The sequence below is a fragment of the Idiotropiscis lumnitzeri genome, chromosome 14 (genome assembly GCF_059441095.1).
Source record: "Idiotropiscis lumnitzeri isolate Australia: NSW breed Sydney's pygmy pipehorse chromosome 14, RoL_Ilum_1.0, whole genome shotgun sequence".
Classification (NCBI taxonomy): Eukaryota; Metazoa; Chordata; class Actinopteri; order Syngnathiformes; family Syngnathidae; genus Idiotropiscis; species Idiotropiscis lumnitzeri.
The window spans coordinates 1,109,093-1,136,472 of NC_142404.1; the positions used below are offsets into that span (position 1 = coordinate 1,109,093).

The following is a 27,380-nucleotide window of genomic DNA, read 5'->3' on the forward strand; positions in this document are numbered from 1 at the left end:
TTGGTGGACAGAACCTTCTGATCGCCTTTTTGTCCCAGATGCGGTGAGGTCCCAAGTGCTTCAGTGGGGGCATTCCTCCACGCTCACCTGCCACCCTGGGGTGTCTCGGACTCTCCGGTTCATCAGAGATCACTTCTGGTGGCCCAACATGGCCAAGGATACCCGTGAATTCGTGTTAGCGTGCTCTGTCTGTGCCCGGGGAAAAGCTTCCCACATACCTCCATCTGGCTTGCTGCGTCCGCTGCCCATCCCGAGCCGACCCTGGTCCCACATCGCCTTAGATTTTGTCACTGGCCTTCCTCCTTCCGAAGGAAACAGTGTTATACTCACCATCGTGGATCGCTTTTCCAAATGTGTGCATTACATTTCCCTCCCCAAATTACCCACTGCTCTGGACACTGCCAAGCTCCTGGTAAATCATGTTTTTAGACTCCACGGCATTCCACTGGATATTGTATCAGACAGAGGACCCCAGTTCACGTCGCAAGTATGGAAGGAGTTTTGTAAGGCGGTGGGCGCCACAGCCAGTCTCTCCTCTGGTTATCACCCGCAAACTAATGGACAGACCGAGCAGACTAACCAGAACCTTGAGGCGGCGCTACGGTGTGTGGCGGCCCGTAACCCGGTGTCGTGGAGTTCAGTCCTTCCCTGGATCGAATACGCCCACAACTCCCTCTCCAGTACTGCTACAGGCACGTCCCCTTTTATGGCTTGTTTTGGCTACCAGCCACCACTTTCCGGGGATCAGGAGCATGCGGTGGCTGTACCATCGGTGAAAGAACACCTCCGGCGGGTCAAGCGAGTCTGGAGGGAGGTTAAGGCGTCTCTTGCCCGTTCTGCACAGAGAAACAAACGGTTGGCAGACCTTCATCGAACTCCAGCGCCTGACTACAAGCCCGGACAAATGGTCTGGCTCTCATCCCGTGACCTTCCACTCCAGACCGAGTCACGTAAGCTCACTCCCCGATTCATTGGTCCTTTTCCCATAGTGAAGCTTGTTAACCCATGCTCGGTCAGGCTTAAGCTCCCAGACTCACTAAAGGTTCACCCCACCTTTCACGTCTCTCTCCTCAAGCCTGTCGCCTCTAGCTCTCTTAGCCCTCCGGCCGTTCCCCCTCCACCCCCCCGGATCATTGACGACCACCCTGCCTTCACAGTCTCCAGGGTGCTGGATGTGAGGCCCCGGGGAAGGGGGTTCCAGTACCTGGTGGACTGGGAGGGTTATGGTCCGGAGGAGCGGTCATGGATATCTCGTAAACTCTTCTTGGATGATACGTTATTAAATGACTTTTATGCGGCTCACCCTGACAAGCCTGGTAGGACGCCAGGAGGCGTCCATTGAGGGGGGGGGTACTGTGATGTCCTGTGCTTTTAATGTTTGGTGGAGTCTATGACTTGTCTTGCAGGGCTTGGGCAACTTCCTGGTCCTACGCCCAGGCACGCCCCTGTAAGTTCTGGCGCCGGGCACCTGCAGCTCATCAGCACAATCAGCAACAGCATAAAAGCTCAGCGCAGCCAGGAGTCAGGCGCCAGATTATCCCGTTATACCCGTGGTACTTTGGCCGCAGTTGCATGACACAGCTTGGCATTGTTGGCGCTGTCCTTGGTGCTCGTAATAACTCCGTTCTCTTATGTGCTTCCTCAAGCCTTCTTCCTGCCCGCCCAAGCCCGTGACACCACCGCCTTCCCGAGAAGACCAGACCGCGTCTCCCACCTCATCGCCCGACCTGCGCCCTCCGGACCCGCTGCCTGCGCTTGCTTCCCGCCGCGTCTACCTCCCCCTCGCCTGCCCTGCAGAACTCCGGACCCGCTTCCTCACAAATAAAATTCCATCTCATATCCAGGTTGCTCTTGGGTTCCTTTCCTCTCTCCATTACGGTTCCTCAACCCGTGACACCACCGCTGTATACAAAGTACTGTACATGGAGCAAAAGCAATTCATACAACAACAAATGATAACATAAATTAAGAATGAAGTCGTTAAAAAAAAAACACAAAAACACTAAGTAAATAACTAAGTCTCATGCTGAGTCAAAAACCAAAGAATACATTCCCTTCATTGGCTTCCTGTACATGTTAGAGTTATTTTTTAGATTCCATGATTTGCTTTCAAATCGTTTAATGGTTTTGCCCCACCTTACCTCTCTGAGCTCCTCCACCCTTCCGCACATTCCGCAGGTCTGTGAACCAGTTGCTAATAGAGGTACTGAGGAGTAAGCGAAGGCTTAGAGGGGATCAAACCTTTTTTATTGCCAGTCCCTCTCTTTGGATTGACCTACAGCAAAATGCTAGGGAAGCAGGGGGTTCCCATCTTTCTAAAAACACATTTTTATTCTTTGGCTTTTGCCTCAGCATGACTTACTTACTGTTTTGGTGCTTTTTACTGTCTTCATTATTAATTTGTTGTACTGTTCATTGTTTTTTGATTTACTCACTTACTTACTTGGTGGTCTTAAAGTACATTTGAGTTAAGTTGAGTTGAGTAATGCACACAGAATCACCCTTCATCAACCTGGATGAATTGAACTAAAACATGAACTACCTAGAGTAGTTCAGCTCATTGGTTGTTTCACCAGAGAAGGCAGCACTCCGGACCTTTGCTATAGAACACTTAGAGACTCCTACTGGTCTGTTGCCCATGCAACGTTGGGCTTGTCTGAGCTCTCTTTCATAGACTTAATCCCAACATACAGGTACAGATTCAAATGAGCAAAACTGGGTAGAAAACATGTAAAAAAAAAATGATGCACTGATTAAACAAAGCTGGCACTACAAGAATGTTTGGATTGCACTGACGGGTGTCTTTGAAACTTCCTGCAGCCTGGATGAATCAACCGACACTGTAATATCATATATCAATTTCTGTGAGGAAATGTGTGTTCCAACAAAGACCTTCCGCTCATTCTGCAATAACAAGCAAAAATAAAAATCGTCCATCGAGAGCCTGCTGACCTACTGTGTCTCTACCTGGTACGGCGGCTGCACTGAGGCGGACAGAGTGAGGCTCCAGAGAACTAATCAAAACAGCCAGAGGATTATTGGCTGCCCTCCCCCCTCTCTGTCGGACAGCTACACCACCCGGGGCCTCAGCAGAGCTCTGAAAATCATTAAAAACAATACTCACCCGAGCTCAAACCTGTTTGACCTGTTGCCCTCTGGCAGGCACTACAGGTGCATCAAAACAAAGACTAATAGACTGAAAAACAGTTTCTTCCCGAGAGCCATCTCCGTGCTGAACTCTCACACACTACTACCCTTACCTTGCAGAACCGCAACACATGTTTTTATTTCTCCAATTTTGTATTTATTTTCTATTTAATTATTTAATCTTTAACTAATCTCTATGATCTTTAATTTTGTTGCAGACTGACTACAATGACAATAAAGGGCTTTCTGATTTCTTATTCTAATTCACTGCCAGAAATTACCTCATTCACAGCCCATAATTCTACCGCGGCCTTGGTGAACGAACAGGACGTGAGGCGGCTCTTCAAGCACAGGGGCCAGATGGGGTGTCTACCTCCTGCCTTAAAGTCTGCACTGACCACCTGGCTCGGGTCTTCACAGGGACTTTCAACAGATCCCTGGAGCTGTGTGAGGTTGGGAGGTACAAAACATGATCAACACGCAAGGATGCGTCCACTCTCCACAGCTCTTTTCCCTCTACACGAATGATTGCACCTCAAAGGACCCAGCTCTCAAACTCCTGAAGTTTGCAGCCGACACCAGAGTGAACGGCCTCATCAAAGATGGTGATGAGTCTGTGTACAGACAGAAAGTGGAGCTACTGGCGCAATGATCCAGCCAAAACAACCTGTAGATCAACACATTGAAGACTATAAAGATGATCATGGCCTTCAGGAAACATGCTTCCCCACAGCTGCCCCTCCCATTGTCCAACTGCTCTGTGTCAACCATCAAGACCTGCAAGCTCCTGGAAATCACAGTCTTTCAGGATCTGAATTGGGAGGACAACATCAACTATATCCTGAATTAAGACCAGTAAATTATACAATACAATACAGTACAATACAATACAATACAACTTTATACAGCGCATTTCACAACAGCTGGAGCTGTAACAAAGCGCTTTCCATATGGTGTAATATGAATTAGCAGGAAATTTGAACACAAATGTACTTCCTGAGGCTGCTGAAGAAGCACGGCCTGCCACACGAGCTGTTGAGACAGTTCTACACAGCAATCAACGAATCAGTCCTGTGATCCTCCATCACAATTTGGTTCTGTGCCGCCACAAAAAATCTATTGGACAGCTTGGGCTGTGGAAAAAAAAATTATGGATGCACCAATACCACTCTTGACGACTCACACACTTCAAGAACCAAGAAAAGGGCACAGAAAATTCTCCTGGACCCCCCACACCCTGACCACCACCTATTCCAGCTCCTGCCCTCGGGCAGGCCCAATCGTTGCAGTACTTTTACCATTACAGTACCTTTATCATTGCAGTATTTTCTATTATTGCAGTACTTTTCTATCATTTCAGTACTCTTACCATTACAGTACTTTTATCATTGAAATATTTTTATCATTGCAGTATTTTCAATCATTCAGTAGTCAAGTCAAGTCAAGTCAATTTTATTTGTATAGCCCTTAATCACAGACAGTCTCAAAGGGCTTTACATAGCCACAATCGACATCCCCGATCTTAACCCCCAGGAGGGCAAGGAAAAACTCACAAAACCTCATTAGGGGAAAAGTGAGAAACCTTGAGAAGGGACCACAGATGGGGGAATCCCCCTTCCAGGATGACCAGGCTGCAATGGATGCCAACTGGGCAACATTTGGCACATACAATGATGCTATGCAATAATAGATGAGATAATATAAGAGTCAATTGAATGAAGTGCTGCAGGAAGATGACTTCAGTGGAGTGGGTCCTCATCCAGGGCCGTAATATCCATGGCAGCATATCCGAAGATGAGCCTTCGATCTTGTACCGGTCAGTTGGTGTAAATTCAGTACAGCCACTTCCAAGTGAATCGCCATCACCTAATTCGGGGAATTGGGAACAGAAAAGAAAGAACAGAAATAGCAAACAGGCCAACAAGTAGTTCAATGAAGTGCTGAAATATAAGGAAATCAGAAAAGGCGCTGCATGAAGACGACTTCGGCAGAGCAGGTCCCTTCCCGGTTCGTCAGTGCCGTAATCTTCAAAGCATGTCCCCATCACCTAATTCCCAAGCAGGGGAAGGAGGGGGCAGAAAAGAGAAGAAGCGGCAGTAAACAGGCCAACAAATAATTAAATTAGATGCTAAAGTATATAAATAAATTGATCAAATGTCGCGCTGCAGGAAGACGACATCACTGGAACAGGTGCATGCCCAGTTGGTCAATGCCTTAAACTTCCTAGTGGGTCACCGTCACCTAATCCCCCAGCCGGGGGAAAAGGGGGCAGAAAAGAAAACAAAAGAAAAAAAAGCGGCAGTAAACAGGCCAACAAATATTTCAGCTAAATGCACAAGAGTATAAATGCGTCTTTAATAGTGTTTTGAACATTTCTACTGAGGTGGCGCCTCTAATATCTGAGGGAAGTGCATTCCAAAGCATTGGTGCCCGAATAGAGAACGCTCTAGAACCTGCGGACTTCTTTTTGGCTCGCGGGATCACTAAAAGACCAGCATTTTGTGAGCGAAGGTTTCGGGACGGAACATATGGTACCACGAGGTCAACGAGATAAGAAGGTGCTAAGCCGTGCAATATTTTAAAAGTAAGTAGCAGAACTTTAAAATCACATCTCAAGTGGACCGGAAGCCAATGCAAATTGGCTAATATCGGGGTAATATGATCAAACTTTCTCGTCTTAGTTAAGAGTCTAGCTGCTGCATTTTGAACTAACTGCAGACTTTTAATACTCGACATGGGGAGACCCGAGAGCAAAGCGTTACAATAGTCGAGGCGAGATGTAACAAACGCATGGATTAAGATTTCCGCGTCACACGTTGATAGAATTGGGCGAATTTTAGCAATGTTACGCAGATGAAAAAACGCAGTTCGAGTAATATTTTTAATGTGCATTTGAAAAGACATAGTTGCGTCAAATATAACACCGAGATTTTTTGTTGAATCCTTTTGGATAATATTACATTTATCGATATTCAGAGTGGTGTCTTTGAAAAGGTACCGATGACGCGCTGGTCCAATGATGAGCATCTCGGTTTTATCTGAGTTAAGACGCAAAAAATTGAAAGACATCCATTGTTTAATTTCGGCAAGGCACGCCTCTAATTTATAGCAGTCGCGGGGATTCGTTATATCCAACGGCATGTATAATTGCGTATCATCAGCGTAACAGTGAAAACTAATGTTATATTTCCGTATAATATCACCAAGCGGTAGCATATAGATGCTAAACAATAGAGGTCCAAGTACCGATCCCTGCGGAACTCCACATATGATCTTACAAAGATCCGAAGTCGTATTGCCATGAATTACACGGTGCGTCCTCTCCGACAGATACGAATTAAACCAAGAAAGCGCTGAACCTGAAATGCCAACACACGTTTCAAGGCGTTTTAATAATATGTTATGATCAACGGTATCAAAAGCGGCACTAAGATCGAGTAAGAGTAATATTGATGAGGTGTCGGCGTCCATAGCTATGAGAAGATCATTAGTAACTTTAGCAAGGGCCGTCTCAGTAGAGTGGTCGGCTCTAAAACCCGATTGGAAAGGTTCAAATTGATTATTAACAGTCATATATTCATTAAGTTGTTGCGCTACGACTTTTTCAAGAATTTTTGCAATAAACGGAAGATTTGAAACCGGCCTATAGTTGATGAGACTCTCTGGGTCAAGGTTTGGTTGCTTAAGTAACGGTCGGATAACGGCGGTCCTAAAAGCTGCTGGTACTACACCCGTGGTAAGTGATAGATTAATTATATTTAAAACAGACGGTCCTAGGGTCGTAAACAGTTCTTTAATTAGTTTGCCAGGAAGCGGATCGAGCACACAAGTTGTCGGTTTTGCCGCACTAACCAATTTTGTTAGGCTCTCAAGAGATATTTTTTTAAATTGACATAAGGTTATCGGACAGTTATCAGCCCTAATGTCCCTATTAACACAATTTATCGCGGAATTCGACGGAATTTTAAGAACAGTGTCTTTAATCTCATCACGAATACATTCTATCTTCTGAGTAAAAAATTGCATAAAATCGTGAGCTGAATAGGAAGAGCTATCCGAGGTTGGTCGCTGTTGCGTTAGCATTGCTACGGTATCAAATAAATATTTAGGATTGTTTTTATGTAAGACAATTAATCTAGAATAATAATTAGTTTTGGCTAAATTAAGCGCTTCTTTGTATATTAGTAAACTATCGCACCATGCCTGACGGAAGACCTCAAGTTTGGTCGCACGCCATTTGCGCTCAAGCTTCCTACAAGATCGTTTCAGTACGCGCGTTTCCTCTGTAAACCACGGAGTAAGCCTCTTTGGACGAGTTTTAGTTTTTAAAGGCGCGACGGAGTCAAGCGCATTTAACAAAGCGACATTAAAGTTGTTTGTGAGATCATCAATCGTACCAATATAATTAGGAAACGAAGCAGTTGCTAAAGGGAGTAGCTCAGAGAGCGCAACGATGGTTGAGGAGCTAATGTTACGGCTGCTATAATTTTGATTATGGTCAGAACGATGACAGTGAGCCAAGACTTCAAATTTGATAAAGTAATGGTCAGATATAGCACTGGTATATGGTAATACAATTATTTTTGAAGATGCTAAGCCTCGGGTTAATACCAAATCTAGCGTATTGCCATTTATATGCGTTGCTTCATTTATTATTTGCGTGAAACCAAACATATCAATGATTGTCCGAAACGCTACCGTAAGTGGTTCCGACGGGAGATTCATATGAATGTTGAAGTCGCCCATGATAAGTATATTATCCGCATGAGTTACTAAATCAGCTACGAATTCAGAAAATTCATCTAAAAAGCCGGAGTAAGAGCCAGGTGGACGATAAAGAACGGCAAGATAAAACGGCAGCTCGGCTGAGGATCGCATAATGAGAACTTCAAATGTTTTAAAGGAATTGCTAAAACGAGGACTAAGTTTTAGGTTAGATTCGGAAATGAGGGCTACACCCCCGCCTTTCTTTTGAGGGCGCGCAACATGCGAGCTCACGAAGTTTGGAGGCGAAGCCTCATTTAGCGGTAAAAACTGATTTGGTTTTAACCAGGTCTCGCAAAGACCAATCATGTTAAGATTATGGTCTCTAATAAGGTCATTAACTAACAAGGCTTTCGATGAAAGCGATCTAATATTTAAAAAACCGAGTTTCAGTAAAATAGGTCTATCTAAGTTATTCCGCGCAACAGGACTCCTGGTCATAATATTAAGGAGATTGCCTTGCCTAGGTCCCGGATTGTACCTCGAGCGACTATAAACGCGGCGAGAAATTCTGACGGTCGGAATCCGATAGTTATTTACCAGCTTTCGAGTGCTATTATTTTGAGAGAACGGCTCGTCGTCAATAAAACCGACCGAGGAGGAATGCTTAAACCCATCATGTATTGCCACCTCAGTAGAAATTATATCAGTATGAGATCTACCAGCGTATGGTGTGTAGCGCTCAAATCTAGAAGAAAAGCTATGTGTGTTGTCTAAGTCTAGCATAGCGCTAGTTAGCTCTAGCCTTACAGACTCCATACCCTTCCTTACAGGCTCACTATTCGCCTGCAGCCCGACCTGCTCTAATATGAATAGTCATGGAAGGCTCAAACAATAATCTATGTTTCTAGAAAGAGTGATGGCGCCTTCCCAGTTAGGGTGAAGGCCGTCCATCCTCAGCAGGTCGGGTCGGCCCCAGAAAGAAGGCCAGTTATCTATAAACTGCAGTCCGTGCTCACTACAAAAACTAGCCAGCCACTTATTTAGCGAGAATAATCTACTAAACCTCTCATCATTGCCTCTCGCAGGCAAGGGGCCAGAGACAATTACTCGATGCCGACTCATCTTTCTGGCGAGATCACAAGTCCTTGCTATGTTTTTCTTTGTGATCTCTGATTGCTTCATCCTAGTGTCATTGGAGCCAACGTGTATCACTATATCTGAATAGCTAGCGTTGTTTGCACAGCGCTGGTGTATAGGTGTCTTGCGCGCTAGCTCCATAAGATTAGCTTCTATGTCGGGTGCTCTGGCCCCAGGAATACACATTACTGTGGCTGGATTTTCAAGCTTAATGTTGCGGGTAATGGAGTCACCTATCACTAAGGTGCGGGAGCCATGAGACCGAGGTGGAATGGAACTGCTATGTGTCTTAACAGGCTCACCGCGATTAGCAAGCCGTTTACGGCCAATGCTAAACAGACTAGCAGGTTGGCTACAACCCGTGCTAACAGTCGTGTCCGCCACGTTTACGCTTACCACATTACTCTGCTCTAGCTGGCGGACACGTCCCTCTAGCAGGGAGAGTCTTTCCATGAGAAAGGTGCAAGTGTTGCATGTGGTGGTGCACGAAACCATAGTTGCGTTTACTCGCCCGGTGGATAAAAGCGGAGGAAAAGATGTCGCGCCGAAAGTGACGTCCTGTCGCGCCGAAAGTGACGTCCTCTCCCTTTGTGGCCGCAGTAGTTTTTATCATTACAGCATTTCCCCCTCTGTATAATGGACAGGCATTAGGAGTGTTTCCTTACACTTAGCTACATTTATACTGTGTATATTTGCATGCTTTTTATGAATGTCTGCTGCTAATGTTATACATTAACGGCAACATATCTTTGCTGCTGTAACACCTCAAATTTCCCCATTGTGGGACTAATAAAGGACATCTTTATCTTTATCGAACCATGTACACCAAACCCAGCAGACATTCAAATAGCTTCTTCCCTATCGCCATGTAACGATTGTCAATATCATATTCACAACCATCATAATATTGCAAGTATAGAATTAGAATTAGAATTAGAATTAGAAATAGAAATCCCTTTATTGTCATTGTACTCAAGAGTGCAACGAGATTAGAGAGCTCCCCTCTCCAGGGCAATACAACAATAATACAGACAAATATATAAATTAGATAAATAAGAGAGTGCAATGGAAAATAATACTGAATAGGGTATATAAAAACACATCACGATGCTGTTCTGCATGGTAAGGGTGGTAGCACCACTGATCATTTTATCTCTTGTCGGACGACTCTCCAAATTGTTGCACAGCTGTCATACTACTGCACAATGATACCCTTACATTACGGAAACACTTTCTATACTTGTATTTCACGTCTTTGTTTATCATAGTTCCTTGTTACTATAATACTAGTGTAGCTCATACTGCTGGAGACAAGTTCCTTGTGCGTTTTACATACTTGTCCAATAAAAGTGATTCTGTTTCTAAAGCCCTATTCCACCTAGGGGTGAACAATTACGATTGATGTTGAAGGTAGAATATTGCAGGTTCATGTAAGAATTTGTCAGGATTCACTGTTGCAAATGTTCGCAAAAATATTCACCAATATGGCAAAAGTTTGTGTTTTTTTTTTTTTATTTTAAGAAAAGTGCATGCGCACATATGGCGGCCCTTTAGTGACCATTTGCGACCCTGCATGAACCCTGATGAGGAAGCAATATTCGTTGCCTTCTCAAACACTCACAATAGTCCACCGTTCAGTGGGGTAGGCTTTAGCAGATAGACCGACCACAACTTTGTCCAGCTCTTCAAGTAAATTCTGAGACATTCCCTGACCAGCTGAGAAACAGTTTTCTCGCATCGTAGTTTGTGAGGCAAATAGCATTTCGTGCGTCATTAAATCACACTGAATTTCAACACTGAGAATCAACCTCCAAGACATCAAAAAAAGCTTTGCGGTGCTGTGTCGCTCAAATCACCCACCCTGGATCGGCAGAGGTTGTGGCACAGCTAGTTCTACTTATGCTGCAACTGCTAGCTAGCAACAAGCTTCAGCAAGCTACTGCTGCGGCTAAACACGTTACTGAGTTGCTCTGAGCTCAGTATTCATCACCTCTGTGCCAGCGAATAAGCTACATTTCTGAAAAGTAGCATTCTAATGAAGGGAGAAGCCATGCCGATTGCTAATCATACCTAAGAGTGAGCTTCGTTTATCACCGGAATTAAGTGCTTGGGTAATCAAGTCCACTTTTCACAGACATCTGGCCGGACCATGTTAAAGTGGAGAACATTCAACTTGGAACTGTAAAATAGGCAAATTAGTAAGTGTATGAACTCTTTGAAAATTTACTCGCTATACAGATTCTGAACTCGAAATGAACGCAGCGCCGTAGGTTGGCAACGAACACTGGCTTGTAAGGTTAAAATTGCATTCTTATGATATAAAATATTTACAATATCAGTAATTTTCTGCTAGGATTTTTTTGCCATTTTATTTGTTTTCTTTTACAATTCAGTCCTGAGTTTTGATTTTGACTGTTCTCAAAATTACACAACAGTAGATCATATCTTTTTGTTTTTATTATTATAGCTTTGCTCCTAAATAAGAAAATGCTTTGCTACCATAGATTGTGAATTTAATAATTTAATAATAATAAAAACTGTTGCTAATATAAAGATATTTTTTTTATTAATTAATGAAACCCTTGCTTGAGTTCCCTAGGATTAACCTGCAAAACAAACTTCCCAAATTGCCCAAAGAATTGTAAAGTCGCTCCTCAAATTAAGCAATTGATTCACAAAACTGCTCTGCGAATAAACAAAAAACATTTCAAGCCTTGCAGTGTTCCTCTGGGTCTCGTCCAAGGGGGGCATGGACAAAACACCTCACCACAAAAGCTTCCAGAAGCAATCCTGACCAGGTGCCTAAGAAACCTCAACTGGGTCCTCTTGATACAGATACCTAGATTTACAAGATTTTCTTGAAGATTATTTTCTCAGATTAGTGGAAATTATACTCATTCCAGCCAGTTCACACGTATATTTTAACGTGCGGTTGGGTGAGGGTTAAAGATCATTGCCTAATGAAGCCTACCTCAAAATTGAAACTGAAAATTTACTCGGAGAAATGATGACTTCCTGATTACTTTTTTTAAGTGGGGGACCACCCACCTTTTGCCATCTAGAGGCACCGTGCCAACCAGAACAGATTAAAACATCCAGTGCATTGAGGAACTCCACCCAGCTGTCATTCACCCAGTGGGTGGTACATTTAACAATGTACAAATATTTTGGTATTCTTTGCCACTGGATTAGTACTTACCATTCATAAATGGCTGAACCTTGGTGACTGGCATGGTTGGACATGATGCCATTTGAGAGTCTGCAGGATTTCTGAAGTTGTCAGAAAGTGAACCAGTATTTAAGATACCCAAGGATATGATGTTTATTGTGTTTGGTGTCTTAACAGTGGGAAGGTCTTCCTCTATCACAGAAACCACTTCGATACTGGAGGCCTTTCGTTCTTCCGATGTTCCAGCTTTCAATTCCTAAAAGAATCATATTAAAATAGCAGAAATAAATAAGGGAAATCAGTCTTTATTTATACTATATATGAAGTGCCAACGAAACATTTGTCATGGAAAAGACAACATGTAATTGAAACGTAGTAATTGATGTGCTGTGTGCTCACTAGCATACAGAGCCCTGTAGTTTGCAACATCTTAATCTGCGGCATTTTGATTTCATGGTTACAAATAACATGCAATAAATGATTTTGCATCCATTCCAATGTGCAAGCCAACCACAAGAGTTAAAGTGAGGACCGTCATTGTGTCATCAACTCCAAAAATGGCCAAATGTGCAACATCTGCAATGCCCGTGCTTTCATCATTTGCAACAGAAAAGGCAATTGTTCTTTAACTGGCAGTCCGAATGCACTAAAAAATGGGAAATCCTGTCTGCGATGGTGTTTCTTGTCAGGCTATTTGCAAAAGCTTATTGCTTTTCAGGGCACACAATCTCCGATGATTCACCATGCATATTTTTATGAATTTACCCTCACTAAATCAGTGTTGTCTTCGTCAATGATGATGACGAAAATATTTTGTTAACGGCCCTTTTTTTCATGACGATAACGAGACAATGACGAGCAAAACGATGTTATTAGATGACGAAAAGATGACGTGACGTAGGGCTGGGCGATAAACCAAAAATTTACCATTATCGAGATGTATTATGATGACCGACATCATTTTGCCCATGTCGGTAAATTTGGTGTCTAAAAAAAAAAAAAGAAAAAGAAAAGTATTTTCTGTCTGCGGCGATGTTCATGCCCCTTTAAGACAGCTCCAGCGCGTGTAGTCATGTGACTCCACCCATCTGAACATGAAAGTAAACAGAAGACGCGTTCGTAGCTGGCGATTCAAATCCAGAAGCGGCTGACATGGCCGAAGACGAAGTAACATTAGTTGAAATTGTTCCTGTCGCGCTTGTCCCGAAAAGAAATTCGACATCTGTCGTTTGGAAATGTTTTGGGTTCCATAAAGATGATGTTTGAGAAAAAGAACATGAACTACAAAGTGTGTCGTAAGCACCCGAAACAGCAGGTCCAACCTTTTCTTTTTCACCACCCACAACACAACCATGCTGTTGACTTGGGGCTTGTGCAAAAAGTTTAAAGTGAGAAGCAAGGTTTGACAAGTGACAACAGCCCATAACGAGGGCGACACCATACGAGAGAACGTCTCAGAGCACATAGCTAAAGATATAGCTCCTCTGGCTACAGTGGAGACCACAGGATTTAAACGCCTCATGAAAGTAGCCGACAAGAGGTACGAAAATATTTGTCGCAAACCGCACATCCCGATATGGACAACATCGGGACGGGAGCGTAGACATGTCAAGCATTTTGCGTCCACATCCGACTTGTGGTCGAGTCGCAACATGGATCCCTGTTTGAGCCTGAATGTGCATTACATAGACGACAAGTGGCGACTGTGCACAAGAGTACTCGAGACGGCACATTTTCCTGATGAAGCACACTTGTTTCTTTGGCATTGGCATTCCATTGACAATTTTTTTCATTTTATTTAGCATTTTGTTTACAGGTGACTAGCTCCTTTGCACATGGCATTATTTATGTTGTTTACAAGATACCTTTACACAAATCTAGGCCTTTGCAAATGGCATTACAGCATCTCGGCGCAATCTATTTGCAGAAAAAGATTTTGTGAGAGGTACCGTTTTTTCCTGTTCTTTGTGACATTGTTCAAGTCATGCAAAGCAAGCTATTTGGAATGTTAATGATTTTTGTACTTTTATTTTTCATTGAAAGTAACGTGTACCAGTTGGTCAATAAAACATTGAAAGTAACGTGTACCAGTTGGTCAATAAAAAAAAAGCAGTTAATATGCATTTCCTGCATTTATTTTGATTTTGGTCCACGGGGGGAATTTATCGTGCATTTATTTATTTATTTAAATTGCTCAATTTATCGCAATATTCATTTTAGGTCATATCGCCCAGCTCTAACGTGACGTACATGAAATTTTCGTTGACGAAACGAGATGGGACAAAATTGTTAGCGTGAGGTTCGTCAGATTTCGTCAGATGTCCAAAATTTATGACATCCCTTCCTATTGTACATGTAATCTGTCTTTCAAAAAATGTAATGCTGGTGCAACCTATCCTTCATTTGGGCACGCCCACCACCGGGACAGCACACAAGGCGCATGCGCCGCGCATGCCCTGTCACAAATACTAGTGTCGCACGAACATATCTGCGGTCATTCGTCTCCGCCATACACACTGACACGCGTTCCTTTGACCGACCATGGCGACAGTAAAGGCAAGGCAACTTCCGCAAGATGGTACAAGTAAACAAGTCATATGGTTAATAGTTTGTACTTGTGCTACTGTACTACAGAACAAGTCTACTACAAGTCTGTGTTGTTAAAACATTTTTATTTTATGTTGCGGTAAGTGAAATAAAGTCACAATAGTTGCCAAATAAAGCGTTTTGTTTCTCGGCTTATTGATTGCACTGTTACGTTATCTGTTTGTAATGCATAATATTTAATAGTGCATCAAGTCTTTGCTATTGGGTGGAAATTTTTAATGCCTTTTTTAAACTAAAATGGACTAAAACCTTTTGGAGTTTTGGCCTAATAAATTTACAAAAACTAGACAAACGTTTTTGAGTTTTTGTCAACTAAAACTCGACTAAAACTATCATGAATAGGAATGAGCAAATCTGACGAAAATTAAAAAGCATTTTCATCCAAATGCCTAAGACTAAGACTAAATCTAAAATGCTTGCCAAAAACATCCATCCATCCAATCCATTTTCTGTACTCCTCACTAGGGTCGCGGGGGGTGCTGGAGCCTATCCCAGCTATCTTCGGGCAGTAGGCGGGGGACACCCTGAACTGGTTGCCAGCCAATTCCAGGGCACACAGAGACGAACAACCATCTGCGCTCACACTCATACATGGGGGTAATTTACAGTGTTCAATCGACCTGCCATGTTTTTAGAATGTGGGAGGAAACCGGAATACCCGGAGGAAACCCACGCAGGTACGTGGAGAACATGCAAACTCAACTCAGGATGGCCGGAGCCGGCATTGAACCCACGACCGATGCTGTCTCTCACTGTGAGGCCATCGTGCTAACCAGTCGAGCCACCGTGCCACCCCTGCCAAAAACAACACTGCACTAAATGGTTTTGAAACCACTGCGTTTTATTTTTAGCTAGCTTTCACCGCACCGTCACTGGTGTCTTGGCTGTGAGTAATAACAGACTGCTGTTTCTTCAGACCAGACAACAGTTCATCCATCTTCTGTTTTCTCTGCTGTCCTTGAAAGTTGTCATATTTGTCGGCATGAACACTAATATAGTGGCGACAAAGCTTATATTCTTTCAGCACTGCAACATGTAAACACAGCAAACATTATGCTTTCCCATTCACGTCTGTGAAAAAATAGGAGGACGACCATTTTTCTTGCACTTTATGTCCACTTTTATCTTTTTTGGCAACGACATATTGGGGTATGAGGTTGACAAAGCATATAATGCTAACAGTATGGTATGCAATTGCTATTGTGCCATCCAGTGGACACAATTGGAACAGCAGTTTAATTAAAATGTTTTATACTTTGCATAATCATCTCACGGGCCAGATTAAACCCGTTTGTGGGCCTGATCCGACCCACGGGCAGTTGTTTGACACCCTGGGTTAAGCCTAACTTGTAGCCTAATGCCCTGATCCCAGCCTCATTCTCCCTGAATCTCCTGGATATTGCTTGACTTCATTGACAAACATACAAAAATTAGGTGTCTGATTAGTATTTTTTCATTTACATATATACTTGGCTATTTCAATATACTAAAGTAAATAATGTAAAAAAAAAAATTCACAGATGGGTAGTCGTTGAAGCCAATTTTCAAACAAAGAGAAAGACTTGACTTCTGCTGTCTGTCTTGTGATACAAAAGGAGCATACCGTCTGCATCTATCTCATGTTAGACAAGCTATAAGAATGTATGAATAGAGTGGATTTATATCAAGTCAAATGTTTCTTAATCATACGTGTCCATCTTTTCTGCTGTGCGGTTAGAAAATCCCTGGAGGGGGTGGGATGGGTTATCTAGCATTGATGACAGTTTAGCCATCACCCTCCTGCCCCCCACTGCATCTACAGAGTCCAAAGAGCAGCCCAAGACAGAGCTGGCCCTCCTCACAAGTTTGTCCATCCTCTTTTTGTCCCGGCCCGAGACGCCGCCTGCCCAGGAGACCACTCCATAGAATATGACCGGTGCAACCACCGAGTCATAAAAGTTCCTGAGGAGTGTCCCGTGAACCCCAAAGGACCTCAGCCTCCTGAGTAGGAAGAGTCTGCTCTGACCCTTCCTATAGAGATAATGTGTTGTCGCTCCAGTCCAGTTTATCGCTCAGATGAACACAGAAGTTGAGGCTCTCTTTACATTTGTTCACTGGATATTCACTGATACAGGTGGAGACTGCCGATGTCTGCAAAAATTCATTACCAGCTCTTTGGATTTCACAGCGTTAATTTGGAGGCAGTTCTTTTGACACCAGTACACAAAACCCTGAGTAAATTCTCTGTACTCCTGATCGTAGGTGACAGGTAATGGTGTTGTATTTGTAATAGTAAGATTTAACAATGAAGTTATTTGTGAACGGAGGTTAACTCAGACCCTAATCCAGACATAAATAATTTACATCAGAGTCATACACGTTCCTTTTTTTTTAGAGACCTCTACGAAGTATGTTGCAATCGTATGTAACTCCAAATAGGGTTGTGCCATTATGAAAAATAAAATGATCATAATTTTAGTAATAATTGAAACCACAATAATTTAATTGATTATTTTTGGGGGGAACAAAACAATAACATTTTTAAGTATAAATAATATTAAGACGTGTTTTAATTTGTGTTCTAATAATTTGTATTGCACCGTATGTAAAGTGCTTTGTAACAGCTCCAGCTGTTGGGAATTGAGCTATATGCATGAAGTTGTATAGTATTGTATTATGTTGTATTTATTTTAAAGTAAAAAGGTGCACATTTATAAATTCAATTATGGTTTCCTTGTATAAAGAAAAAATGCATTGGAATTTGCTTGCGATACACAAACTGGTAAATGGTCACACGGTCACTAATAATCCATGTTTTATCTTCCACAAGTTATATAAACATTGGCAATGTTGCACTCTTCTTAGTTTTTCTACCAGGTTTTAAAATCATTGGAATGATTGATTGATTTCAACAAATCAAAATTGAAATCATCACAAAAAGAACAATCACCTTGTCGTTGTTTTTTTCATACAATTCAAAAAGCTTCATATTAAATTGATCAATGCTGGACCAGGTGTTCTATAAATGCAACTAATGAACAAATTTTTTGCTTGTTCAGACAAATTTAAAAGTGACATATTCCATGAAATTATCAAAAACAGTTGTCATACCACCGTTTACGCGGGTTTATAGAACTAAAAGCATCATGGGAGTGGTAAAAATGACGCAAATTCAATTCTGATGGGCAAGGTTTTTTTAAAAGTTACCTAATTATGTCATTGATAAGAGTAAAGTCATTTGCATGTATTGCCATCGTGAACTCAACTACCATCCCGGCACGTCCAGTTTAAAACACCATTTGATGGCCAAGCACACACTGCAGTCAAGCCAGCCGCCATTCTTATTTTCAATACTGTGCAACACGGTGCATTACGGTAATGTGCCAAAAGCGCTTGTTGATGGCCACCTTCAAAATAAAAGCTGTGAAACTCAAGTATGCACGAGTGGAGGCTGGCCTGACTGCAGTAAGCACACCGCTGATGCCAATTCTCCAGCCCCTTATCAACCCCAGGCATCCATGGATAATTTGTGTCAGAAACCGGTGGATGGGTCAACTAAAAAGAGACTCACCGAAGCCATGGCTAAGTGGGTAGCCACTGCGTGTTAGCATCATGGAGGACGAAGTTCTGGCTGAAATACTTCGCATTGCGTCCAACGACTGCACTTACGAATTGTCCTCGAGATACACTGTTGCATCCCATATTCAAGACTTGCAGGAAGCGGAGAAGGCGGAAGCAGTCGCGCTCACCGGTGATTACTGGACTTCTCTCAGTAACTACAACTACGTAGGTATGACAGGCCATTATTGTGACCCATTTCATTTGCAGTTTGTTGGCATTTTAGATTTCTTATATTACTCATATTTGATCCCTTAGAAAGGCTGTTGCGAGGCTGTTTTATGTGACTTTGTTTGTGTGAGTCAAATCCAATGCTTTGTCTTTTCAATAAAAAAAAAGTATTTGCATAAAAACAAAAAAATCAATTCTCATATATTAAAGGTATTGCAATTCAATAACATATTGAATTATATACATAATATGCAAAAAATGGGAGGGATTTTTTTTACAATTAATAATTAATTAATATTGTTATTAATTTAAAGATAAAGATAAAGATGTCCTTTATTAGTCCCACAATGGGGAAATTTGAAGTGTTACAGCAGCAAAGATATAGAGTAAATGAATAAAATGTGTGATTAACTAAGTGTTAACTATGAAAAATGTGATTAATCATGTTTAAATATTTTAATCGCCTGACAGCACAATTTGTCACCAATATTAAAATGTGTCAAATTTAACACATTTATGTTTGGTGTATGTAGCATGATGGGTTTTGTAACTGCTCCGAAAGGTTTTCTTCCAAATTCAGAAAGACTTGTCGAATTTACCTTCAACAGCTTTTATTTTTCACATCCATCGCTGATGAACAAAATTTTTGGGTGAAAAACTGACAGAAATATACAATTACAAAAATGCAATACAATAAAATATAATATGTCCACATGCAAAACACTCTCTAGTCATGGTCAAATACTGTAGTACCTCGGTTATCGCGGTTAATGGGGGCCGAGACCACCCGCGAAAACTGAAAATCCGCGAAGTAGCGGCGCACCTTCAGAAATGTTTAAAAAAAAAAAAGAATATATATATATATATATATATATATATATATATATAGAGAGAGAGAGAGAGAGAGAGAGAGAGAGAGAGAGTGAAATTCATGTTATAACAAAAAAAACCTGTAAAATATGTTGTCTGTTTACAATAACAATTGAGGGTCTGGAACACTGTTCTACCGAACAATTTACTTACAAACAACCAATTATCGTTATCAGCTTTCAAAAACAAGCAAACACTACAATTAGCTAACATAATTAGTCCGTCGTTTTGCGCAACAAATTAACATTTATAATTTCTATTTCTGGGGGTTTAAGATTACAGTAATACCTGTACATGAATAAAATTGTACCATCCCATATAGAATATGGGTGTAGAGAGAGAGAGATTCGTGTTAAACAATCAAACAATAAAACAACATTTAACTTACCTCTTACAATAAGTTCTTCTAAGCGTAGTTGATGAAAAGACCTGTGCAGTACGATGAGGTAATAACGATGAATGACTGCACAGGGGCATGAAGAGCTTTACTGCTCCTCGGATGACGCCGCAGACAATGCAGGAGAAGCTGCAGGAGGCGGCGTAGTGGCTATAGGAGGTGGCGTAAGGGATGCAGGAGGCGGTGTAGCGGCTATAGGAGGTGGCGTAAGGGATGCAGGAGGCGGTGTAGCGGCTGCAGGAGGATCTTCTGCTGTTTTTTTGCGCGTAAGAAACATCGTTATTGGGAGTTGTGAACGTTGTTTTTTTTTGTCGATGAAGATGCGCCTATAAACAGCCATGACGTCATCAATACGATTGCTGAATTCGACGGCTCTTTCCATGTTATCATCCATTTCTTTGGCCCTTTTTTGGAGGTCTTTGGCAACATTGAAGAGGCCCTGTAAATTATGCAATGTAAGGCCACCTTCTTCAGCTTCGTCTTCCTCCTCACTCGCCGATTTGGTCATTTCCTGTAGGTCCTCCTCTGTCAGTGGGTTTGAGTGGCAGTCGATGAGATTTGTAATTTCATCAGCCGTCATATCCGAGAAGCCTTCAGTCTGCACCAACCAGCCAGCCTGACAGCCTCATCAACGGCAGAGTGATGGATTTCGTTCGGCGTGAAACCCTCATAGTCATGAGTGATTTTGTTTGGCCACAATTTCTTCCAGCTGGAGATGAGTGTCTGTTCTTTTATGTCCTTTAGGGCATTCTGAATATTAGCCAGACACGTAGCTATGGTGTAGTCCTTCCAATGAGATTTGATGCTGAAGGTGTCGTCTGTCTCTTTAAAGGAGGAGATGAGACCCTCCATTGTTGACTTAGTGTAGAGGGCTTTGAAGGCCCTAATAACCCCCTGATCCATGGGCTGTAAAAGGGAAGTGGTGTTGGGGGGAAGGAACTCCACCTGTACCCATTCATAATGCAAATCAGTTGCATGACCTCCTGCACAGTCCATGAAGAGAACCACTTTAAAGGGCAGGCCCTTTTCAGCCAGGTAAAGCTTTACCTGTGGTATGAAAGAGTTAAGGAACCAATCAAGTGTGAGGGCCTTGGTGATCCATGCCTTTTTATTGGACATCCAGCACACTGGCAGTAAGGCTTTGTTCTTGTTTTTCAATGCTCGAGGATTCTGTGACCTGTAGATAAGGCCGGGCTTCAGCATGAATCCTGCAGCATTGCCACACATGAGCAGAGTCACTCGATCCTTGTGAGCTTTGAAACCTGTCTTTAGAAGTTCTTCCTTGAAAAGAAATGTTCGGGACGGCATCCTCTTCCAGAAGAGGCCTGTTTCATCCATATTAAAGACTTGCTCCGGGACATAGCCATTTTCTTCTATAATTTCCGGAAACACATCCTCAACATAATTCCTCGCTGCTGCTTCGTCTGCAGAGGCTGCCTCTCCATACAACGACACACTTTTTAGTCCGACTCGCCTCTTAAATCTATCAAACCAGCCCTTGCTGGCAACGAAAGTCGTACGTGGTCGTCGTGGGCTAGTCTGGCTTGAGGTACCAGGCAGAGGATCATCTTCGTCGCCGTCGTCTTCTTCCTCATCTTGAACGTTGTCGTCGTCACCACCCTCAGGCACCATAGCATCAAACAAAGATTTAGCCTTACTTCGGATTATGTTTGCATCCAGGCTGATTTTCTTCGCCCTACAATCATGGATCCAAATAACCAGTGCATTTTCCATTCGCACGATGGTCTTATTCTGGGTATTCTGGGTGTTTAGGTCCGAGGCAGCAGCACGACCTCTGTAGACCCGAGTGCATCGCTGGCAGAGGAGCTTAACTGCTTTTTTGCTCGCTTTGACTAGCCCCAACCGTCACACCCCCGCACTTCATGCCTCAACCCCCCCCCACTCACCGTAGAGGAACACGATGTGAGGCGCACGCTCCTGGCTATCAACCCCAGGAAAGCTACTGGACCCGACGGAATACCAGGCAAGGTCCTCAGAGCATGTGCCCACCAACTGTCACATGTTTTCTGCAGGGTCTTCAACCGCTCCCTGGCTCAAGCAGTCATCCCCTCCTGCTTGAAAACGTCCACCATTATTCCTGTCCCCAAAAAGTCACCCGCCGTCCAACTGAATGACGACCGTCCTGTTGCTCTCACACTAGTCATCATGAAGTGCTTCGAAAGGCTGGTTCTCCAGCACATCAGGGACTGCTTTCCTCCCACTCTGGACCCCTACCAGTTTGCATACCGGGCTAACAGATCCACTGAGGACGCCATCAACACTGCTCTGCATGTTGTGCTGGGCCACCTGGAACAACAGCAGAGCTATGCAAGGATGCTCTTTGTGGACTACAGCTCGGCATTCAACACAATCATGCCGGACATCCTCGTCGCCAAATTGGACATTCTCGGCCTCCCTGCCCTCACACGCATCTGGATTAAGGACTTTCTGACCAACAGACCCCAGACAGTGTTGCTCGGCCCGTACACGTCCTCCACCCGTACGCTGAGCACCGGTTCCCCTCAAGGATGCGTGCTGAGCCCTCTCCTATACGCCCTCTACACCTACGACTGCAGCCCGGCCCACGGTAACAACACCATCGTCAAGTTTGCTGACGACACGACAGTGGTCAGTCTGATCTCGGAAGGTGACCAGACAGCCTACAGAGAGGAGGTCCAGAGACTGACGGCTTGGTGCGAGGACAACAGACTGCAACTCAACATTGCAAAAACAAAGGAGATCATCATCGACTTCAGGAGGAACAAGACGGTGCCGCCCCCCCTCTGCATCGAAGGCGTGTGTGTGGAGAGGGTCCACACGTTCAAGTTCCTGGGAGTACAGATCTCCGATGACCTTTCTTGGACACACAACACCACAACAGTGGTAAAGAAGGTCCACCAGCGTCTGCACTTCCTGAGAGTCCTCAGGAAATTCAACCTGGACAGGAAGTTGCTGCTGGCCTTCTACCACTCGTCCATCGAGAGCCTGCTGACCTACTGTGTCTCCACCTGGTACAGCAGCTGCACTTAGGCAGACTGAGTGAGGCTCCAGAGGACAGTCAAAACGGCGCGCAGAGGATTATTGACTGCCCTCTCCCCTCCCTGTCGGACATCTACACCACCCGGTGCCTCAGCAGAGCTCTCAATATAGTCAAAGACAATACTCACCCGAACTCACACCTGTTTGACTTGTTGCCCTCTGGCAGACGCTACAGGTGCATCAAATCAAAGACTAATAGACTGAAAAACAGTTTCTTTCCGAGAGGCATCTCCATTCTGAACTCTCACACACACACACACAACCACCCTTACCTTGCAGAACAGCAACGTAATGTGTTTTATTTATCCAATTACGTATTATTTTCCTTCTCATTATTTATTATTTTATTTATCTAGTGTATATATTTGATTAAATATTGTTGTACTGCACTGGAGGGGGGAGCTCTCTAATCTCATTGCTTACTGTACAATGACAATAAAGGGATTTCTGATTTCTGACATGCCAAATTATCCTGGAAGTCACATATGGATAATGTAAAAAATAAAATGTCAAAAATTATTGGGATCTTACATAAAACATAGGGTGTACTAAATAAGAAGTCTCTATACACATTATATTGTTCACTATTATTACCATACCTGACTTATTGTGTAGAAATATGGGGAAATGCCTATAAAAGCAACACTCTAGCTCTTTTCAAGCTGCAAAAAGAAGCAATCAGAATTATTACTCGATCAAAAATGTAATGAACCTACAAATCCATTATTTATCAAATTAAACACTATGAAATTTTATGATCTTGTTGAATTTAAAATCGCGCAAATAATGTATAAAGTACATAACATGATCTTCTGCAATACTCAGAAGCTGTTCGCAATGAGAGATAGTTGTTACAACTTAAGGGGCACAAGTTTGTAGAAATAAAACAACCAAGAACAAACATTAAGCATAGGTGTGTTTCTGTAAAAGGTGTTATTCTGTGGAATGATTTTGAAACGGACCTGAAAAGGTGTAAATCACTTGTGTTCAAAAATATGTTCAAAGTACAAAAAAACTACATAAATCAAATGTAAGTAAATTGCCTAAATCGTAAAATTTGTATTCTGAATAACATTGAGTGTAATGTATCATTATATATTATTAGATTTTATATGGACGATCTATTGTATTAATTTAAATTAAGTAAAAATGCACTGAGAACAGGGGGTAGGACTAGATAAACTCTCTACTTTTTCCTACTCCCTATTGAACATGTAGACATGTGCTTATGACATTTATTTTTTTCCTCTTTCCTTTTAAATATTTTATTTATGACTATATTCATTTTTGTTCTGTTTGTATGTTGAATAAAAATCATCATCATCATCATGACTGAGGAATGGAGGAGAAGTGTGCTGGTGCCCATTTTGTGCAGAGTTGTGGCAACTACAGGAATAAAGCTGATGAGCCACACAATGAAACTGTGGGAAAGAGTGGTGGAAGCTAGACTGAGGCCAGAGGTGAACATTTGTGAGCAGCAGTATGGTTTTGTGCCAAAAAAAGAGTACAACAGATGCAATATTTGCTTTGAGGATGCTGATCGAGAAGTACAGAGAAGGTCAGATGGAGCTGCATTGTGTATTTGTAGATCTGGAGAAAGCTTATAACAGGGTGCCCAGAGAGGAACTGTGGTTTTGTATGAGAAAGTCTGGAGTAGCAGAGAAGTATGGTCAAGTGGTGCAGGACATGTAGGAGGACTGTAAGACAGTGGTGAGGTGTGCTGTAGGTGTGAGGGTGTGACTACTTCAGGGATCAGCTCAGAGTCCCTTCTTGTTCGCTATAGTAATGGACAGGATGCCGGACGAGGTTAGACAGGAATCTCTATGGACTATGATGTTTTCAGATGATATTGTGATCTGTAGCGAGAGCAGGGAACTGGTGGAGGAGAAGCTGGCGGCTTGGAGGTTTGCCCTGGAAAGGAGGGGAATGAAGATTAGCCGTAGCAAGATGGAGATTCTGTGTATAAATGAGAAGGACCCAAGAGGAAGAGTGAGTTTACAGGGAAATGAGACCAACAAGGTGGACGAGTTTAAGTATTTAGGGTCTACAGTCAAGAGCAATGTTGAGTGTGGAAAAGAAGTGAAGAAGCGTGTGCGGGCAGGTTGGAACGGGTGCAGAAAAGTGTCAGGTGTGATGTGCGATAGAAGAGTTTCAGCTAAAATGAAAGGAAAGATTTATAGAACTGTGGTGAGACCAACAATGTTGTCTGGTCTGGAGACAGTGCAACTGAGGAAAAGACAGGAGGCAGAGCTGGACGTGGCAGAGATTAAGATGGGAGTGACCAAGATGGATAGTATCAGGAATGAGTACATCAGAGGGACAGCACATGTTAGGGGCTTTGGAGATAAAGTCAGAGAGGTTGGACAACTCCAGAGAACCGATAGAGAGTATATTGGCAGAAGAATGCTGAGTTTCCAAGTGCCAGGTAAGAGGCCTAGAGAAAGACCAAAGAGGTTTATGGATGTAATTAACGAGTACATGAAAATAGTTGGTGGGTGAGCAGAGGATGCAGAGGACAGGGTTAGATGGAGGCAACTGATTCGCTGTGGCGACCCCTGAAGGGAAAAGCCGAAAGGAAAAGAAGAAGAAGATAGTTGGTGGCGGACGGTCAAGGCGTTCTCTGCTCTAATTAGGGCCCGTTTCTTAGTGTTTTATCTGAATGAAATGAAACTTTGGTCAAAACTAGTTTATTATATTGAAAATATCACATCAAAACACGAGTGTCTTTGGCCTTTTTTCTCCGTTCTACAGCATATGTTCCAGATGGCCTCCGTTTAGCTCCGTGCATTTCTTGAGGCACAGCACGAAGTTGTCCATGACGTTCTTACAGACTGAATTGGTAATGGCTCTCATCTCCTCCCTGATGGCTTTCTTGAGTTCCGTGATGATTTTGGGTTTCCCTCTGTAGACTGTGTCCTTAAGATAACCCCAAAGAAAAAAATCAGGGGGGCTTAGGTCCGGGCTATGGGGTGCCCACTCAAAATCAGTCTTGAGACTGATCAGTCGGCCTCCGAAGTTCACTTTCAGCCAATCTCGGGACAGGTTTGAGGTGCTAAATGGAGGCCATCTAGAACATATGCTGTAGAACGGAGAAAAAAAGGCCAAAGACCTTAGTGTTTTGATGTGATATTTTGAATATAATAAACTAGTTCTGACCAAAGTTTCATTTCATTCGGACAAAACACTAAGAAACGGGGCCTAATTAAAGTTGGGGCCCATTTTTTTTGGGTCACCCTGTATTCTTCAAATTGATGTCATATTATATCCGAGTGTTTAATTTTTAGGTTAGAGTTTTTATCCAATCAGAATTCAGATAGTTTGGGGGGGTGGAGCTAGGATGGTGTAAGGTTGTGTGTTTCAATGCTCCTGCAGACTTTCGGACATTTCACACTTTAAATCGACATTTTCTTTGTTACTTTGATGCCCACATTTGTGTTTCAATGACCTTGGACGTGAACGGACTGGATCCCGTGGCTAATTTTTCTACACATGGTGGAGGAACTCCAGAGGTTTAAGTACGACGCCGCTAGCGATAAGCCGAAAAGGCCCAACACAAGACTACAAGCTGCCGAGACAGATAATGGCATCTCTCAGAGACCGGCGGCGAAGGCGGACGTGGTAGAAGATGTTAAACTCGAGATATTAACGTCGCTAAGCAGCAACATAACGCAAATCATAAGAGAAGAACTTAAAAATGCCTTGGCGGGTGATTTCGCCACTCTCAAAGCTGAGATCCAGTCTACGCAAGGCGAAATGGCTAATGTTGCCAGTGTAATGAGCACTCGGTTTGAAGGGTTGAAACTGACATCCAAGAGGTGAAAGTTGACATGTCTTCTTGGTCGGAGGAAATAACTGAGCTGAAGACTATGGTAAATGGGCTCCAGAGCGAGATAAAATCATTGCGGGAAAAGAACAAGGATATGGAAGGAAGAATGAGGTGGGGCAATATTCGCATTGTGGGCATTAATGAATATCCAAGCTCCAGTACTCCAAATGAGGTGTCTAAAATTATTAAAACAGTTCTCCAGCTGGACAAGGATGTGAAAATTGACCGCTCATATCGAACATCCACACCCCGTAAGCCAGGAGTTGATAGACCACAGGTGATTGTCGCTAAAATCCACTTAGATGGAAACGCCATGGACATCCTCAGAAGAGCTAGAGAGCGAGCACCGCTGATTTATGATGGCAAAAGGATTTATATTTTTCCGGACTTTACCAATGGAGTGGCAAAAGCATGAGCCACATTTACAGACGCACGGAGTGCTTTGCAAGGACACCGTGATGTTCGTTTTGGATTATTCTACCCGGCTAGATTTTAAATTACTTTTAAGAATGAGAGCCGAGAGTTTTGAGATCCTGCCAAGGCCATGGCCTACATACAGACCTTACATACCATCCTTTCTGGGACTGAAGCGTAATCTGAAGGTACCGTGTAGCCAAAGGATATTAAACGTGGTCATATCAGTTACACTTAGTAAAGTGTTTTTTCGTTGTTTTTTTGCTATCGTACAATGCATTGTGGTTGGATTTTTTTGT

General features: G+C 42.9%; 1 protein-coding gene and 1 long non-coding RNA gene across 3 annotated transcripts in view; one reads left to right on the forward strand and one right to left on the reverse strand.

The window, feature by feature from the left end:
* The window catches only part of LOC148323101 (uncharacterized), a 175,044-nt gene that overhangs the window by 125,649 nt on the left and 22,015 nt on the right, over positions 1-27,380 (reverse strand). The window contains exon 3 of the mRNA XM_088315645.1: positions 12,191-12,416. Within this exon, the coding sequence (XP_088171771.1) occupies positions 12,191-12,242 (52 nt within the window). The 5' untranslated portion in view covers positions 12,243-12,416. The remainder of the gene's footprint in view (positions 1-12,190; positions 12,417-27,380) is intronic.
* Positions 18,182-27,380, forward strand: part of LOC148323103 (uncharacterized) — a 32,665-nt gene continuing 23,466 nt past the window's right edge. For both annotated transcript variants that reach the window (XR_015846442.1, XR_015846443.1), the window contains exon 1: positions 18,182-18,532. This is a non-coding gene — a long non-coding RNA (uncharacterized LOC148323103). The remainder of the gene's footprint in view (positions 18,533-27,380) is intronic.